Raw genomic sequence first — 16,117 nt, forward strand, 5'->3', positions numbered from 1 at the left:
CCCACCCTCCGGCCGCCCCCTCTTCCCCGCATCCCACCCACCCTCCGGCCGCCCCCTCTTCCCCGCATCCCACCCACCCTCCGGCCGCCCCCTCTTCCCCGCATCCCACCCACCCTCCGGCCGCCCCCTCTTCCCCGCATCCCACCCACCCTCCGGCCGCCCCCTCTTCCCCGCATCCCACCCACCCTCCGGCCGCCCCCTCTTCCCCGCATCCCACCCACCCTCCGGCCGCCCCCTCTTCCCCGCATCCCACCCACCCTCCGGCCGCCCCCTCTTCCCCGCATCCCACCCACCCTCCGGCCGCCCCCTCTTCCCCGCATCCCACCCACCCTCCGGCCGCCCCCTCTTCCCCCGCATCCCACCCACCCTCCGGCCGCCCCCTCTTCTCCCGCCTCCCACCCACCCTCCGGCCGCCCCCTCTTCTCCCGTCTCCCACCCACCCTCCGGCCGCCCCCTCTTCCCCGCCTCCCCCCCACCCTCCGGCCGCCCCCTCTTCCCCGCCTCCCACCCACCCTCCGGCCGCCCCCTCTTCCCCGCATCCCACCCACCCTCCGGCCGCCCCCTCTTCCCCGCATCCCACCCACCCTCCGGCCGCCCCCTCTTCCCCGCATCCCACCCACCCTCCGGCCGCCCCCTCTTCCCCCGCCTCCCACCCACCCTCCGGCCGCCCCCTCTTCCCCCGCCTCCCACCCACCCTCTGCCGCCCCCTCTTCCCCCGCCTCCCACCCACCCTCTGCCGCCCCCTCTTCCCCCGCCTCCCACCCACCCTCTGGCCGCCCCCTCTTCCCCCGCCTCCCACCCACCCTCTGGCCGCCCCCTCTTCGCCCGCCTCCCACCCACCCTCTGGCCGCCCCCTCTTCGCCCGCCTCCCACCCACCCTCTGGCCGCCCCCTCTTCGCCCGCCTCCCACCCACCCTCTGGCCGCCCCCTCTTCGCCCGCCTCCCACCCACCCTCTGGCCGCCCCCTCTTCGCCCGCCTCCCACCCACCCTCTGGCCGCCCCCTCTTCGCCCGCCTCCCACCCACCCTCTGGCCGCCCCCTCTTCGCCCGCCTCCCACCCACCCTCTGGCCGCCCCCTCTTCGCCCGCCTCCCACCCACCCTCTGGCCGCCCCCTCTTCGCCCGCCTCCCACCCACCCTCTGGCCGCCCCCTCTTCGCCCGCCTCCCACCCACCCTCTGGCCGCCCCCTCTTCGCCCGCCTCCCACCCACCCTCTGGCCGCCCCCTCTTCGCCCGCATCCCACCCACCCTCTGGCCGCCCCCTCTTCGCCCGCCTCCCACCCACCCTCTGGCCGCCCCCTCTTCGCCCGCCTCCCACCCACCCTCTGGCCGCCCCCTCTTCGCCCGCATCCCACCCACCCTCTGGCCGCCCCCTCTTCGCCCGCATCCCACCCACCCTCTGGCCGCCCCCTCTTGCCCGCATCCCACCCACCCTCTGGCCGCCCCCTCTTGCCCGCATCCCACCCACCCTCTGGCCGCCCCCTCTTGCCCGCATCCCACCCACCCTCTGGCCGCCCCCTCTTGCCCGCATCCCACCCACCCTCTGGCCGCCCCCTCTTGCCCGCATCCCACCCACCCTCTGGCCGCCCCCTCTTGCCCGCATCCCACCCACCCTCTGGCCGCCCCCTCTTGCCCGCATCCCACCCACCCTCTGGCCGCCCCCTCTTGCCCGCATCCCACCCACCCTCTGGCCGCCCCCTCTTGCCCGCATCCCACCCACCCTCTGGCCGCCCCCTCTTGCCCGCATCCCACCCACCCTCTGGCCGCCCCCTCTTGCCCGCATCCCACCCACCCTCTGGCCGCCCCCTCTTGCCCGCATCCCACCCACCCTCTGGCCGCCCCCTCTTGCCCGCATCCCACCCACCCTCTGGCCGCCCCCTCTTGCCCGCATCCCACCCACCCTCTGGCCGCCCCCTCTTGCCCGCATCCCACCCACCCTCTGGCCGCCCCCTCTTGCCCGCATCCCACCCACCCTCCGGCCGCCCCCTCTTGCCCGCATCCCACCCACCCTCCGGCCGCCCCCTCTTGCCCGCATCCCACCCACCCTCCGGCCGCCCCCTCTTCCTCGCATCCCACCCACCCTCCGGCCGCCCCCTCTTCCCCGCATCCCACCCACCCTCCGGCCGCCCCCTCTTCCCCGCATCCCACCCACCCTCCGGCCGCCCCCTCTTCCCCGCATCCCACCCACCCTCCGGCCGCCCCCTCTTCCCCGCATCCCACCCACCCTCCGGCCGCCCCCTCTTCCCCGCATCCCACCCACCCTCCGGCCGCCCCCTCTTCCCCCGCATCCCACCCACCCTCCGGCCGCCCCCTCTTCCCCCGCAACCCACCCACCCTCCGGCCGCCCCCTCTTACCCCGCCTCCCACCCACCCTCCGGCCGCCCCCTCTTCTCCCGCCTCCTACCCACCCCCTGGCCGCCCCCTCTTCCCTGCCTCCCACCCACCCTCCGGCCGCCCCCTCTTCCCCGCATCCCACCCACCCTCTGGCCGCCCCCTCTTCCCCCGCCTCCCACCCACCCTCTGGCCGCCCCCTCTTCCCCCGCCTCCCACCCACCCTCTGGCCGCCCCCTCTTCCCCCGCCTCCCACCCACCCTCTGGCCGCCCCCTCTTCGCCCGCCTCCCACCCACCCTCTGGCCGCCCCCTCTTCGCCCGCCTCCCACCCACCCTCTGGCCGCCCCCTCTTCGCCCGCCTCCCACCCACCCTCTGGCCGCCCCCTCTTCGCCCGCCTCCCACCCACCCTCTGGCCGCCCCCTCTTCGCCCGCCTCCCACCCACCCTCTGGCCGCCCCCTCTTCGCCCGCCTCCCACCCACCCTCTGGCCGCCCCCTCTTCGCCCGCCTCCCACCCACCCTCTGGCCGCCCCCTCTTCGCCCGCCTCCCACCCACCCTCTGGCCGCCCCCTCTTCGCCCGCCTCCCACCCACCCTCTGGCCGCCCCCTCTTCGCCCGCCTCCCACCCACCCTCTGGCCGCCCCCTCTTCGCCCGCCTCCCACCCACCCTCTGGCCGCCCCCTCTTCGCCCGCCTCCCACCCACCCTCTGGCCGCCCCCTCTTCGCCCGCCTCCCACCCACCCTGTGGGCGCCCCCTCTTGCCCGCCTCCCACCCACCCTCTGGCCGCCCCCTCTTGCCCGCATCCCACCCACCCTCTGGCCGCCCCCTCTTGCGCGCATCCCACCCACCCTCTGGCCGCCCCCTGTTGCCCGCATCCCACCCACCCTCTGGCCGCCCCCTCTTGCCCGCATCCCACCCACCCTCTGGCCGCCCCCTCTTGCCCGCATCCCAGCCACCCTCTGGCCGCCCCCTCTTGCCCGCATCCCAGCCACCCTCTGGCCGCCCCCTGTTACCCGCATCCCACCCACCCTCTGGCCGCCCCCTGTTACCCGCATCCCACCCACCCTCCGGCCGCCCCCTCTTGCCCGCATCCCACCCACCCTCCGGCCGCCCCCTCTTCCTCGCATCCCACCCACCCTCCGGCCGCCCCCTCTTCCTCGCATCCCACCCACCCTCCGGCCGCCCCCTCTTCCCCCGCATCCCACCCACCCTCCGGCCGCCCCCTCTTCCCCCGCATCCCACCCACCCTCCGGCCGCCCCCTCTTCCCCCGCATCCCACCCACCCTCCGGCCGCCCCCTCTTCCCCCGCATCCCACCCACCCTCCGGCCGCCCCCTCTTCCCCGCATCCCACCCACCCTCCGGCCGCCCCCTCTTCCCCGCATCCCACCCACCCTCCGGCCGCCCCCTCTTCCCCGCATCCCACCCACCCTCCGGCCGCCCCCTCTTCCCCCGCATCCCACCCACCCTCCGGCCGCCCCCTCTTCTCCCGCCTCCCACCCACCCTCCGGCCGCCCCCTCTTCTCCCGTCTCCCACCCACCCTCCGGCCGCCCCCTCTTCCCCGCCTCCCCCCCACCCTCCGGCCGCCCCCTCTTCCCCGCCTCCCACCCACCCTCCGGCCGCCCCCTCTTCCCCGCATCCCACCCACCCTCCGGCCGCCCCCTCTTCCCCGCATCCCACCCACCCTCCGGCCGCCCCCTCTTCCCCCGCCTCCCACCCACCCTCCGGCCGCCCCCTCTTCCCCCGCCTCCCACCCACCCTCCGGCCGCCCCCTCTTCCCCCGCCTCCCACCCACCCTCTGGCCGCCCCCTCTTCCCCCGCCTCCCACCCACCCTCTGGCCGCCCCCTCTTCCCCCGCCTCCCACCCACCCTCTGGCCGCCCCCTCTTCGCCCGCCTCCCACCCACCCTCTGGCCGCCCCCTCTTCGCCCGCCTCCCACCCACCCTCTGGCCGCCCCCTCTTCGCCCGCCTCCCACCCACCCTCTGGCCGCCCCCTCTTCGCCCGCCTCCCACCCACCCTCTGGCCGCCCCCTCTTCGCCCGCCTCCCACCCACCCTCTGGCCGCCCCCTCTTCGCCCGCCTCCCACCCACCCTCTGGCCGCCCCCTCTTCGCCCGCCTCCCACCCACCCTCTGGCCGCCCCCTCTTCGCCCGCCTCCCACCCACCCTCTGGCCGCCCCCTCTTCGCCCGCCTCCCACCCACCCTCTGGCCGCCCCCTCTTCGCCCGCCTCCCACCCACCCTCTGGCCGCCCCCTCTTCGCCCGCCTCCCACCCACCCTCTGGCCGCCCCCTCTTCGCCCGCCTCCCACCCACCCTCTGGCCGCCCCCTCTTCGCCCGCCTCCCACCCACCCTCTGGCCGCCCCCTCTTCGCCCGCCTCCCACCCACCCTCTGGCCGCCCCCTCTTCGCCCGCCTCCCACCCACCCTCTGGCCGCCCCCTCTTCGCCCGCCTCCCACCCACCCTCTGGCCGCCCCCTCTTCGCCCGCCTCCCACCCACCCTCTGGCCGCCCCCTCTTCGCCCGCCTCCCACCCACCCTCTGGCCGCCCCCTCTTCGCCCGCCTCCCACCCACCCTCTGGCCGCCCCCTCTTCGCCCGCCTCCCACCCACCCTGTGGGCGCCCCCTCTTGCCCGCCTCCCACCCACCCTCTGGCCGCCCCCTCTTGCCCGCATCCCACCCACCCTCTGGCCGCCCCCTGTTGCGCGCATCCCACCCACCCTCTGGCCGCCCCCTGTTGCCCGCATCCCACCCACCCTCTGGCCGCCCCCTGTTGCCCGCATCCCACCCACCCTCTGGCCGCCCCCTGTTGCCCGCATCCCACCCACCCTCTGGCCGCCCCCTCTTGCCCGCATCCCACCCACCCTCTGGCCGCCCCCTCTTGCCCGCATCCCAGCCACCCTCTGGCCGCCCCCTGTTACCCGCATCCCACCCACCCTCTGGCCGCCCCCTGTTACCCGCATCCCACCCACCCTCTGGCCGCCCCCTCTTGCCCGCATCCCACCCACCCTCCGGCCGCCCCCTCTTCCTCGCATCCCACCCACCCTCCGGCCGCCCCCTCTTCCTCGCATCCCACCCACCCTCCGGCCGCCCCCTCTTCCCCCGCATCCCACCCACCCTCCGGCCGCCCCCTCTTCCCCCGCATCCCACCCACCCTCCGGCCGCCCCCTCTTCCCCCGCATCCCACCCACCCTCCGGCCGCCCCCTCTTCCCCCGCATCCCACCCACCCTCCGGCCGCCCCCTCTTCCCCCGCATCCCACCCACCCTCCGGCCGCCCCCTCTTCCCCCGCCTCACACCCACCCTCCGGCCGCCCCCTCTTCGCCCGCCTCCCACCCACCCTCCGGCCGCCCCCTCTTCGCCCGCCTCCCACCCACCCTCTGGCCGCCCCCTCTTGCCCGCCTCCCACCCACCCTCTGGCCGCCCCCTCTTGCCCGCCTCCCACCCACCCTCTGGCCGCCACCTCTTGCCCGCCTCCCACCCACCCTCTGGCCGCCACCTCTTGCCCGCCTCCCACCCACCCTCCCTCTGCCGCCCCCTCTTGCCCGCCTCCCACCCACCCACCCTCTGCCGCCCCCTCTTGCCCGCCTCCCACCCACCCTCCCTCTGCCGCCCCCTCTTGCCCGCCTCCCACCCACCCTCCCTCTGCCGCCCCCTCTTGCCCGCCTCCCACCCACCCTCCCTCTGCCACCCCCTCTTGCCCGCCTCCCACCCACCCTCCCTCTGCCGCCCCCTCTTGCCCGCCTCCTACCCACCCTCCCTCTGCCGCCCCCTCTTGCCCGCCTCCTACCCACCCTCCCTCGGCCGCCCCCTCTTGCCCGCCTCCCACCCACCCTCCCTCGGCCGCCCCCTCTTGCCCGCCTCCCACCCACCCTCCCTCGGCCGCCCCCTCTTGCCCGCCTCCCACCCACACCCTGGCCGCCCCCTCTTGCCCGCCTCCCACCCTCCCTCTGGCCGCCCCCTCTTCCCCCCGCCACGCTTCCCACCCTCCCTCTGGCTGCCCCCTCTTTTCCCCGCCACGCTTCCCACCCTCCCTCTGGCTGCCCCCTCTTTTCCCCGCCACGCTTCCCACCCTCCCTCTGGCTGCCCCCTCTTTTCCCCGCCACGCTTCCCACCCTCCCTCTGGCTGCCCCCTCTTTTCCCCGCCACGCTTCCCACCCTCCCTCTGGCTGCCCCCTCTTTTCCCCGCCACGCTTCCCACCCTCCCTCTGGCTGCCCCCTCTTTTCCCCGCCACGCTTCCCACCCTCCCTCTGGCTGCCCCCTCTTTTCCCCGCCACGCTTCCCACCCTCCCTCTGGCTGCCCCCTCTTTTCCCCGCCACGCTTCCCACCCTCCCTCTGGCTGCCCCCTCTTTTCCCCGCCACGCTTCCCACCCTCCCTCTGGCTGCCCCCTCTTTTCCCCGCCACGCTTCCCACCCTCCCTCTGGCTGCCCCCTCTTTCCCCCCCCACGCTTCCCACCCTCCCTCTGGCTGCCCCCTCTTTTCCCCCCGCCTCCCTCCCTCCCTCTGGCTGCCCCCTCTTTTCCCCCCGCCTCCCTCCCTCCCTCTGGCTGCCCCCTCTTTTCCCCCCGCCTCCCTCCCTCCCTCTGGCTGCCCCCTCTTTTCCCCCCGCCTCCCTCCCTCCCTCTGGCTGCCCCCTCTTTTCCCCCCGCCTCCCTCCCTCCCTCTGGCTGCCCCCTCTTTTCCCCCCGCCTCCCTCCCTCCCTCTGGCTGCCCCCTCTTTTCCCCCCGTCTCCCTCCCTCCCTCTGGCTGCCCCCTCTTCCCCCCCCGTCTCCCTCCCTCCCTCTGGCTGCCCCCTCTTCCCCCCCCGTCTCCCTCCCTCCCTCTGGCTGCCCCCTCTTCCCCCCCCGTCTCCCTCCCTCCCTCTGGCTGCCCCCTCTTCCCCCCCCGTCTCCCTCCCTCTGGCTGCCCCCTCTTCCCCCCGCCTCCCTCCCTCCCTCTGGCTGCCCCTCTTCCCCCCGCCTCCCTCCCTCCCTCTGGCTGCCCCCTCTTCCCCCCGCCTCCCTCCCTCCCTCCCTCTCTCCCTCCCCCTCGCTGCCCCCCTCTTCCCCCCACCTCCCGCCCCCTCCCTCCCTCTCGCTGCCCCCCTCTTTTCCCCGCCTCCCTCCCTCCCTCTGCCACCCTCTGTCCCCTGTTTTCCCCTCCCTCCCTCTCTCCCTCTGCCACCCTCTGCCCCCTCTTTTCCCCTCCCTCCCTCCCTCTGCCACCCTCTGCCCCCTCTTTTCCCCGCCCCCCTCCCTCCCTCTGCCCCCTCTTTTCCCCGCCTCCCTCTCTCCCTCCCTCACCCTCTTTTCCCCGCCTCCCACTCTCCCTCCCTCTGGCTGCCCCCTCTTCCCCCCGCCTCCCTCCCTCCCTCCCTCTCTCCCTCCCCCTCGCTGCCCCCCTCTTCCCCCCACCTCCCGCCCCCTCCCTCCCTCTCGCTGCCCCCCTCTTCCCCCCGCCTCCCTCCCCCTCCCTCTCGCTGCCCCCCTCTTCCCCCCGCCTCCCTCCCCCTCCCTCTCGCTGCCCCCCCTCTTCCCCCCGCCTCCCTCCCCCTCCCTCTCGCTGTCCCCCTCTTTTCCCCGCCTCCCTCCCTCCCTCTGCCACCCTCTGTCCCCTGTTTTCCCCTCCCTCCCTCTCTCCCTCTGCCACCCTCTGTCCCCTCTTTTCCCCTCCCTCCCTCCCTCCCTCTGCCACCCTCTGCCCCCTCTTTTCCCCGCCCCCCTCCCTCCCTCCCTCCCTCTGCCACCCTCTGCCCCCTCTTTTCCCCGCCCCCCTCCCTCCCTCTGCCCCCTCTTTTCCCCGCCTCCCTCTCTCCCTCCCTCACGCTCTTTTCCCCGCCTCCCACTCTCCCTCCCTCCCTCCCTCTGCCTCCTCTTTTCCCCGCCTCCCACTCTCCCTCCCTCCCACTCTCCCTCCCTCCCTCTGCCCCCTCTGCCCCCTCTGCCCTCTCTTTTCCCCGCCTCCCTCCCTCTGCCCCCTCTGCCCTCTCTTTTCCCCGCCTCCCTCCCTCTGCCCCCTCTTTTCCCCGCCTCCCTCCCTCTGCCCCCCCTTTTCCCCGCCTCCCTCCCTCTGCCCCCTCTTTTCCCCGCCTCCCTCCCTTCCTCCCTCTGCCCCCTCTGTGCCCCCTCTTTTCCCCGCCTCCCTCCCTTCCTCCCTCTGCCCCCTCTGTGCCCCCTCTTTTCCCCGCCTCCCTCCCTCCCTCCCTCCCTCCCCCTCTGTGCCCCCTCTTTTCCCCGCCTCCCTCCCTCCCTCCCCCTGCCCCCTCTTTTCCCCGCCTCCCTCCCTCCCCCTGCCCCCTCTTTTCCCCGCCTCCCTCCCTCCCTCTGCCCCCTCCTTTCCCCGCCTCCCTCCCTCCTTCTGCCCCCCTCTTTTCCCCGCCTCCCTCCCTCCCTCTGCCCCCCTCTTTTCCCCGCCTCCCTACCTCCCTCTGCCCCCCTCTTTTCCCCGCCTCCCTCCCTCCCTCTGCCCCCCTCATTTCCCCGCCTCCCTCCCTCCCTCTGCCCCCCTCTTTTCCCCGCCTCCCTCCCTCCCTCTGCCCCCCTCTTTTCCCCGCCTCCCTCCCTCCCTCTGCCCCCCTCTTTTCCCCGCCTCCCTCCCTCCCTCTGCCCCCCTCTTTTCCCCGCCTCCCTCCCTCCCTCCCTCTGCCCCCCTCTTTTCCCCGCCTCCCTCCCTCCCTCTGCCCCCCTCTTTTCCCCGCCTCCCACCCTCCCTCTGCCCCCCTCTTTTCCCCGCCTCTCTCCCTCCGTCTGCCCCCCTCTTTTCCCCGCCTCTCTCCCTCCGTCTGCCCCCCCTCTTACCCCGCCTCCCTCCCTCCCTCCCTCTGCCCCCCTTTCACCAGCTCCATCGCTCTGCCCCCCCTTTCACCAGCTCCATCGCTCTGCCCCCCCTTTCACCAGCTCCATCGCTCTGCCCCCCCCTTTCACCAGCTCCATCGCTCTGCCCCCCCTTTCACCAGCTCCATCGCTCTGCCCCCCCTTTCACCAGCTCCATCGCTCTGCCCCCCCTTTCACCAGCTCCATCGCTCTGCCCCCCCTTTCACCAGCTCCATCGCTCTGCCCCCCCTTTCACCAGCTCCATCGCTCTGCCCCCCCTTTCACCAGCTCCATCGCTCTGCCCCCCCTTTCACCAGCTCCATCGCTCTGCCCCCCCTTTCACCAGCTCCATCGCTCTGCCCCCCCTTTCACCAGCTCCATCGCTCTGCCCCCCCTTTCACCAGCTCCATCGCTCTGCCCCCCCTTTCACCAGCTCCATCGCTCTGCCCCCCTTTTCACCAGCTCCATCGCTCTGCCCCCCTTTTCACCAGCTCCATCGCTCTGCCCCCCTTTTCACCAGCTCCATCGCTCTGCCCCCCTTTTCACCAGCTCCATCGCTCTGCCCCCCTTTTCACCAGCTCCATCGCTCTGCCCCCCTTTTCACCAGCTCCATCGCTCTGCCCCCCTTTTCACCAGCTCCATCGCTCTGCCCCCCTTTTCACCAGCTCCATCGCTCTGCCCCCCTTTTCACCAGCTCCATCGCTCTGCCCCCCTTTTCACCAGCTCCATCGCTCTGCCCCCCTTTTCACCAGCTCCATCGCTCTGCCCCCCTTTTCACCAGCTCCATCGCTCTGCCCCCCTTTTCACCAGCTCCATCGCTCTGCCCCCCTTTTCACCAGCTCCATCGCTCTGGCCCCCCTTTCACCAGCTCCATCGCTCTGGCCCCCCTTTCACCAGCTCCATCGCTCTGCCCCCCTTTCACCAGCTCCATCGCTCTGCCCCCCTTTCACCAGCTCCATCGCTCTGCCCCCCTTTTCACCAGCTCCATCGCTCTGGCCCCCCTTTCACCAGCTCCATCGCTCTGGCCCCCCTTTCACCAGCTCCATCGCTCTGGCCCCCCTTTCACCAGCTCCATCGCTCTGGCCCCCCTTTCACCAGCTCCATCGCTCTGGCCCCCCTTTCACCAGCTCCATCGCTCTGGCCCCCCTTTCACCAGCTCCATCGCTCTGGCCCCCCTTTCACCAGCTCCATCGCTCTGCCCCCCCTTTCACCAGCTCCATCGCTCTGCCCCCCCTTTCACCAGCTCCATCGCTCTGCCCCCCCTTTCACCAGCTCCATCGCTCTGCCCCCCCTTTCACCAGCTCCATCGCTCTGCCCCCCTTTCACCAGCTCCATCGCTCTGCCCCCCTTTCACCAGCTCCATCGCTCTGCCCCCCTTTCACCAGCTCCATCGCTCTGCCCCCCTTTCACCAGCTCCATCGCTCTGCCCCCCTTTCACCAGCTCCATCGCTCTGCCCCCCTTTCACCAGCTCCATCGCTCTGCCCCCCTTTCACCAGCTCCATCGCTCTGCCCCCCTTTCACCAGCTCCATCGCTCTGCCCCCTTCCCCCTCCTCCCTCCCTCACTCTTCCCCCGCCTCTCTCCCTCACTCTTCCCCCGCCTCTCTCCCTCACTCTTCCCCCGCCTCTCTCCCTCACTCTTCCCCCGCCTCTCTCCCTCACTCTTCCCCCGCCTCTCTCCCTCACTCTTCCCCCGCCTCTCTCCCTCACTCTTCCCCCACCCCTCTCCCTGCCTCACTCTTCCCCCACCCCTCTCCCTGCCTCACTCTTCCCCCACCCCTCTCCCTGCCTCACTCTTCCCCCACCCCTCTCCCTCTTCTCCCGCCTCCCTCCCTCACTCTCTCCCCACCTACCTCCCTCCCCCACTCTCTCCCAACCTCCGTCCCTCCCTCCCTCTGCCCCTACCACCCTCCCTCCAACCCTCCCTCCCTATCTTCCCCCCTCGCCCTCTGTATGACAGTGCCATGTAGGAACAAGACACAGATGTCCTGATACTTGACTTTCTTCGTTTTTCAGTTTCTTGAAGACCCATTAAGGGCTGACGACCCTAGTGTTTGGGTAAAGCAACATCCCAAACTGAAACAACATGCTGCTGGATCTGAGCATAATGTAAGTTTTCACACAAGCATTGTAATGTGTAGGAAGTGTAGTAAGAAACTCTAGTTAGATGTGTTATTTGTAGGTTATTACCAATGGTATTTTAACAGCACTTCTAACAATCATATCTTTACGGATCATTACCCTTGCATGAAGTTTTGGTTATGATTCTATGTAATGAATGCCTTAAGTACATATTTGGTGTCAACGCAGCAAGGAAGACTTCCTCTTGTAAGTAATTGTTAATGTTGTTATATGTCAGTGTCACAGTGCTGTAACAGATGTAGAACTAAGACATGTGACGGGTGTATAGTCTAGATTTACTAGTCACTATTCACTGTAGTATTTACATCATTACTGAAATCCTGCATTGGGTGTGTTTAATTCATTATGATTTCCCTCCAGTACACATGACAAATTTTCATTTTTCCCTAAAAAAAATATGGCAAGAAGCTGTGTAAATAACATTAAATTTGGCTAATTTTGATATGATGCCATATTCATTTGATTAATGACCAAAATGTCCTGTTTATGGGTTTACAGCTAGAAGATTATTTGCATCTCTATATTATCTGAATTTAATTTTGAAATGTTGCCACACACGTATATCAGATTTGTATATGGGAGTACAACCATCCGATAGAATAGGCCATAGTGCCTCTGAAATCAGAGTGGATTATGTGACAGGAATAGAAAGTGACAGTATGCCAAATAAATACTGCACAATGGCTGATAGCAAAATCAGGGCCCATAGAACTGATTTGGATGCATTCTGACACACACTTCCCAATCGATAAGAATCTGCAAAGTTGGATGATACTCATGAGAAAGGAATATTGAGAGCTGTCATATACACAGAGAAGATAGCAAATAGATATAATTCACAGATTGTTTTCTTCTTTCAGTCTGTTGAAGATCCATTGGGAGTATTTTGGTCCACTGATTTCATCAAGGAGGATCCTGAATTAAATTTGGAAATGAATATAACTGAGGATACTGTAAGTATTTACATGTCTGATGTATTGTTTGTAGTCAATAATAAGTCTTTTGGTAAGTGTGTAGAGTAAAAGTTGTATTGCAGTGGAATTGTCACAGATTGTCAGTCTTATGGAATTTGTTGCTGTTCGTAATTGTAGAGTATTCTTGTACTCCTGCACTTGAATGTCATATCACTTCTTACATTTTCACTGTTTTAAATAGAAGTGGAATGGGACTAGTGGCTGGTATAATTCTGTTCTCTGTAGCCTTTGTTGATATTAACTGCATTGTATAATGGTTGTCTGTGATGGTCATGAAATTTACATTTAGATAAAGTGTAAGTTCCAATAGTGTAGGTCATTTGAGAATTATTCCTTCTTTCAACAACTTCTGATAAATAGAATTCAAAAGAACATTGGCTGTCTTATCTTTTGTGTGAATCATAGTTATTCTTGAGTTTTCCTAAAAAAAATTTCGGATTTGAAAAACAGAGATGAAATTTGTGTGTTCTAGATCAGCCCCGATACGTTGGCACATATTGTGGCAGCTTCTGTGGTACCTGTTGTATTAATTATAAAATTTTCAGTAATAGAAAAAATCTGTATATGGCTTTTGGTGAATGATTGTACATAGCTGAAGCCATGTATGACCTCACCATTAGAGTCCTGGCAGATCTAAAGAAAAAAGATAATTTTATTAAGTATGCTTTATGACCTTGCAAGGGATGGAGATGCTCACATTAATAAACATGTCACAGGAATGAAATTAGACAAAGATTGGGGAACATTCCACATACAATTGCTGAAGGTTAGGTACTGGCTCACTCATGATCTCATTGTTCATAAACAAACTTTCTGAAGTTATAAAGGATTTTTCAGGCACTGAAATGTTGGCTTCATCAGACACTGGAATGTGTGGTGATTACACAAGCATACAGGTCGAGGATCCAAACTATCATGCTATGGACAGCTCAGAGAGTATGTAAAGGAGTGTAGCTGATTCACAGCTAACAGGCCAGACTTAATGTCACAGAGACTCATGTTATGCCATTTTAAACAAATGAAAGGGATGCATTGGCATCACAAGTAGACAGGACAGTAAGTGAAACAGTAGTAGTGTTGTTCCACAAGAAGGGTTTTACAGAAATGAGAAAGCCACACATAGTAGTAAGGGATGTGCATATGGGCAGTTTGGCTAAAACAGCGATCTGTAAGGTGTCCTAGGGCATAGCTGTACTTGTCAAAGTGGCTGGATTGTAGTTGGTGACTACTTACCATGAAAATACAAAAGACCATACTGACCTTTGTATGCAGCCCAAGAGATCACAGATCGATAGAGATGTCTCCATGGCACCAGGGCCAGAGGTTCAGGGATAGTGTCCACTGCATGGAGTGCTGCTTCCATAGCAAGTGTTCAGAACAGTGTGTTGCTGGTTGTGTGGTCTGGAAAACCATGTCATGTGGTTGACACTGAAATCACTGACGTGTACCCCACTTGTTACTTTGAAAATATTTAACTTAGATTAAAGAGTGGTAGACACCTGAGAAATCTACGAATAGGATGTGTGACCATAACAGTGATCCTGAGTAATACATGTAGTTGTGCAGTGAATATCTTAGCTCTGTCAGCTAGAGTGACATGCAACCTTTGTGGTCTCAGGAGCATAAAATGCAAGGGCTTAATAATGTAGCAGAAAAATAGGGCTGACAATTTTGATACTGGCACATGGCCAGCAAGATTCTGTGTTAATTGTGGAATTGGGAATTTTATTAGGTAATTGCATGAGAAGCTTGAGCAAGCTAGCAAGATAAAGTAGTACTTTGTTGTAGAAGCATTTCAGTGCTAGTCTGCTACATCTGTTACAAGTGTAATGGAGATCTTTCAGGAACTCAAATGAGAATTCCCAGAGGGAAGGTGATGTTCCTTAGAGAAACGCTATTGAGAAAATTTAGAGAACTGCCATTTGAAGCAACCTACTGAACAATTTTGTTGCTTCCAACATACACAGCACATAAAGACTATGAAGGTGAAATTTGAGAAGTCAAGGCTGATTGAGAGGCACATATACAGTCTTTTTCACTTGTATTTGTGAGTGGAGTGGGAACGGAAATGACCAGCAGGGTTACGGGGTACCCTTCATGATGCACCATTAAGTGGATAGCGGAGTATAGAAGTTTGTGGAGAAACTAGGTAAAATAAGTGGCTGACCAATGTAGTAGGAGCAACAATGATATTTTTCATAGTAGTAAATGTACATATACATACATACAAAATAATCTATTAACATTTCTCATAATTAGCCATGTGAGTAGATTAGCACTTGTCACAAACAGCTGGTTGTCACTAGACATCACAGAGGTAAATTCCTGTGGGAGCTTCTGCCTTAATATTTGCAAGCTGGCTTATCCCACATCCATCCACATCTTCATTTATGGAATGCAATGTGTAAATCAAAGAATGAATAAATGAATAACGTTCATGCCCCATCTCTAGCCAGAGCTGAGGTCGCCACCTTCCCTCCATTGTAACTCTGTCACATTTCCTTTGCATTTGTTTGTCTTTGTGGTCATCTTTTCCCTACATGTGCTCATCTCACCTTGTCTTTTTGAGGTGGACGTTTTAATTTGTTGCAGAGTGGCTGGCTCATCCACTTTTATTATTGTGATCAGCCAGTGCAGACCATATGCTCTATGATTTTAATACCTTCTGCTTTTCTTTGTGGTGTATGTTTCCCACATTATTTGTTCATTCCATTCATTTTCTTTTTAGGTGTTGTGCAGAGTTTTTTTATACATTGAGTCTTGCTTCCGTCAGGAAAAAAGGGACTGATGATCCTGTAGTTTGGTCCCTTTATACTCAAAACCAACCAACCAACCAATCAACTTTGCTCTTTATAATATTGTTACATTCCTTCCCAGATTTTCCATTACTTGTTGTTGATCTGACATTGAAATTTGTCCCATAATTCTAATACCATGAATAAAACTGCAGTTCTGTCATTATCCATGATGAAAAAGTAGAATACACACTGCTATATTATTGAAAGAGAATGTGGAGTATGATAATTCAGTTGAATATTGGGTAGTAATATTGACAGCATGATTCAAGACCATGTGTGCAATACAGAAGTGTGTTCAAAAGGAGGATTCTAGGGCATAAATATGTAAATTAAGGCTGTACAAAGAATACCATGCATTGATGCACAATGAAAAGTCAATTTACTTGATAAACTCCATGTCAATAGGTGTGCCAGCCAGACAAAAGGAAGCAAGACAGACAGTACTTCATTGAAAGAAGCATACTTTAAAGTATGAAGTCCAGTCAAAAGAAGTGTCAAAAAACGTTGCTTGACGTATTTTGCATCACCCAGCAATGAAAACTCACTCTTCAATATAAACTGTGAAGTGGAGTGACCACTCCTGAAGATGCTTGAGGAAAATATTTGTGTAGGCCACATGTCATATCAAATGACAGGTCTCTGATTCAAGAACTCAGTTTGAGTTTCTCTAAGTAAGAATAAATCTTCGAAAGAATGTCTGTACCACAATCTCAATTTATGCGGAAACTAATGATTCTTTATGATCGCAGCTTCAGATGAGATACAAATGCACAACATAGAACTTAGTCAGTTGTCATGCAAAAGCAGACTGAGCATACAAACTGCTAAAATATAACACAGAAATGACTACAAAGGAACAATATATATGTTACATGCTGGTCGTACAACACGTTGTACTTTGTCATACATTGGCACATTCCATGGCATTCTGCCAGAAACAGCTGCTGTCATATAATTTAATGGTTCATGACTTTGGTACTTAACTAACATGGTAAATTTAGGTGATGGATCTGGTGCAAGGTTTGGTTCAGCCAAAATAGTTTCCTATCTGATTAAATTTGTGATGCTTAAAGAAGGTATGGG

General features: G+C 62.3%; 1 protein-coding gene across 1 annotated transcript in view; it reads left to right on the plus strand.

Moving 5' to 3' along the window:
* The window catches only part of LOC124720364 (putative zinc finger protein 66), a 106,795-nt gene that overhangs the window by 33,627 nt on the left and 57,051 nt on the right, over window positions 1-16,117 (plus strand). Inside the window, exons 4-5 of the mRNA XM_047245694.1 lie at window positions 11,137-11,229; window positions 12,123-12,215. Coding sequence (XP_047101650.1) covers window positions 11,137-11,229; window positions 12,123-12,215 — 186 coding nt within the window. The remainder of the gene's footprint in view (window positions 1-11,136; window positions 11,230-12,122; window positions 12,216-16,117) is intronic.

Source organism: Schistocerca piceifrons, chromosome 11, assembly GCF_021461385.2.
Source record: "Schistocerca piceifrons isolate TAMUIC-IGC-003096 chromosome 11, iqSchPice1.1, whole genome shotgun sequence".
In the NCBI taxonomy this organism is placed as follows: Eukaryota; Metazoa; Arthropoda; class Insecta; order Orthoptera; family Acrididae; genus Schistocerca; species Schistocerca piceifrons.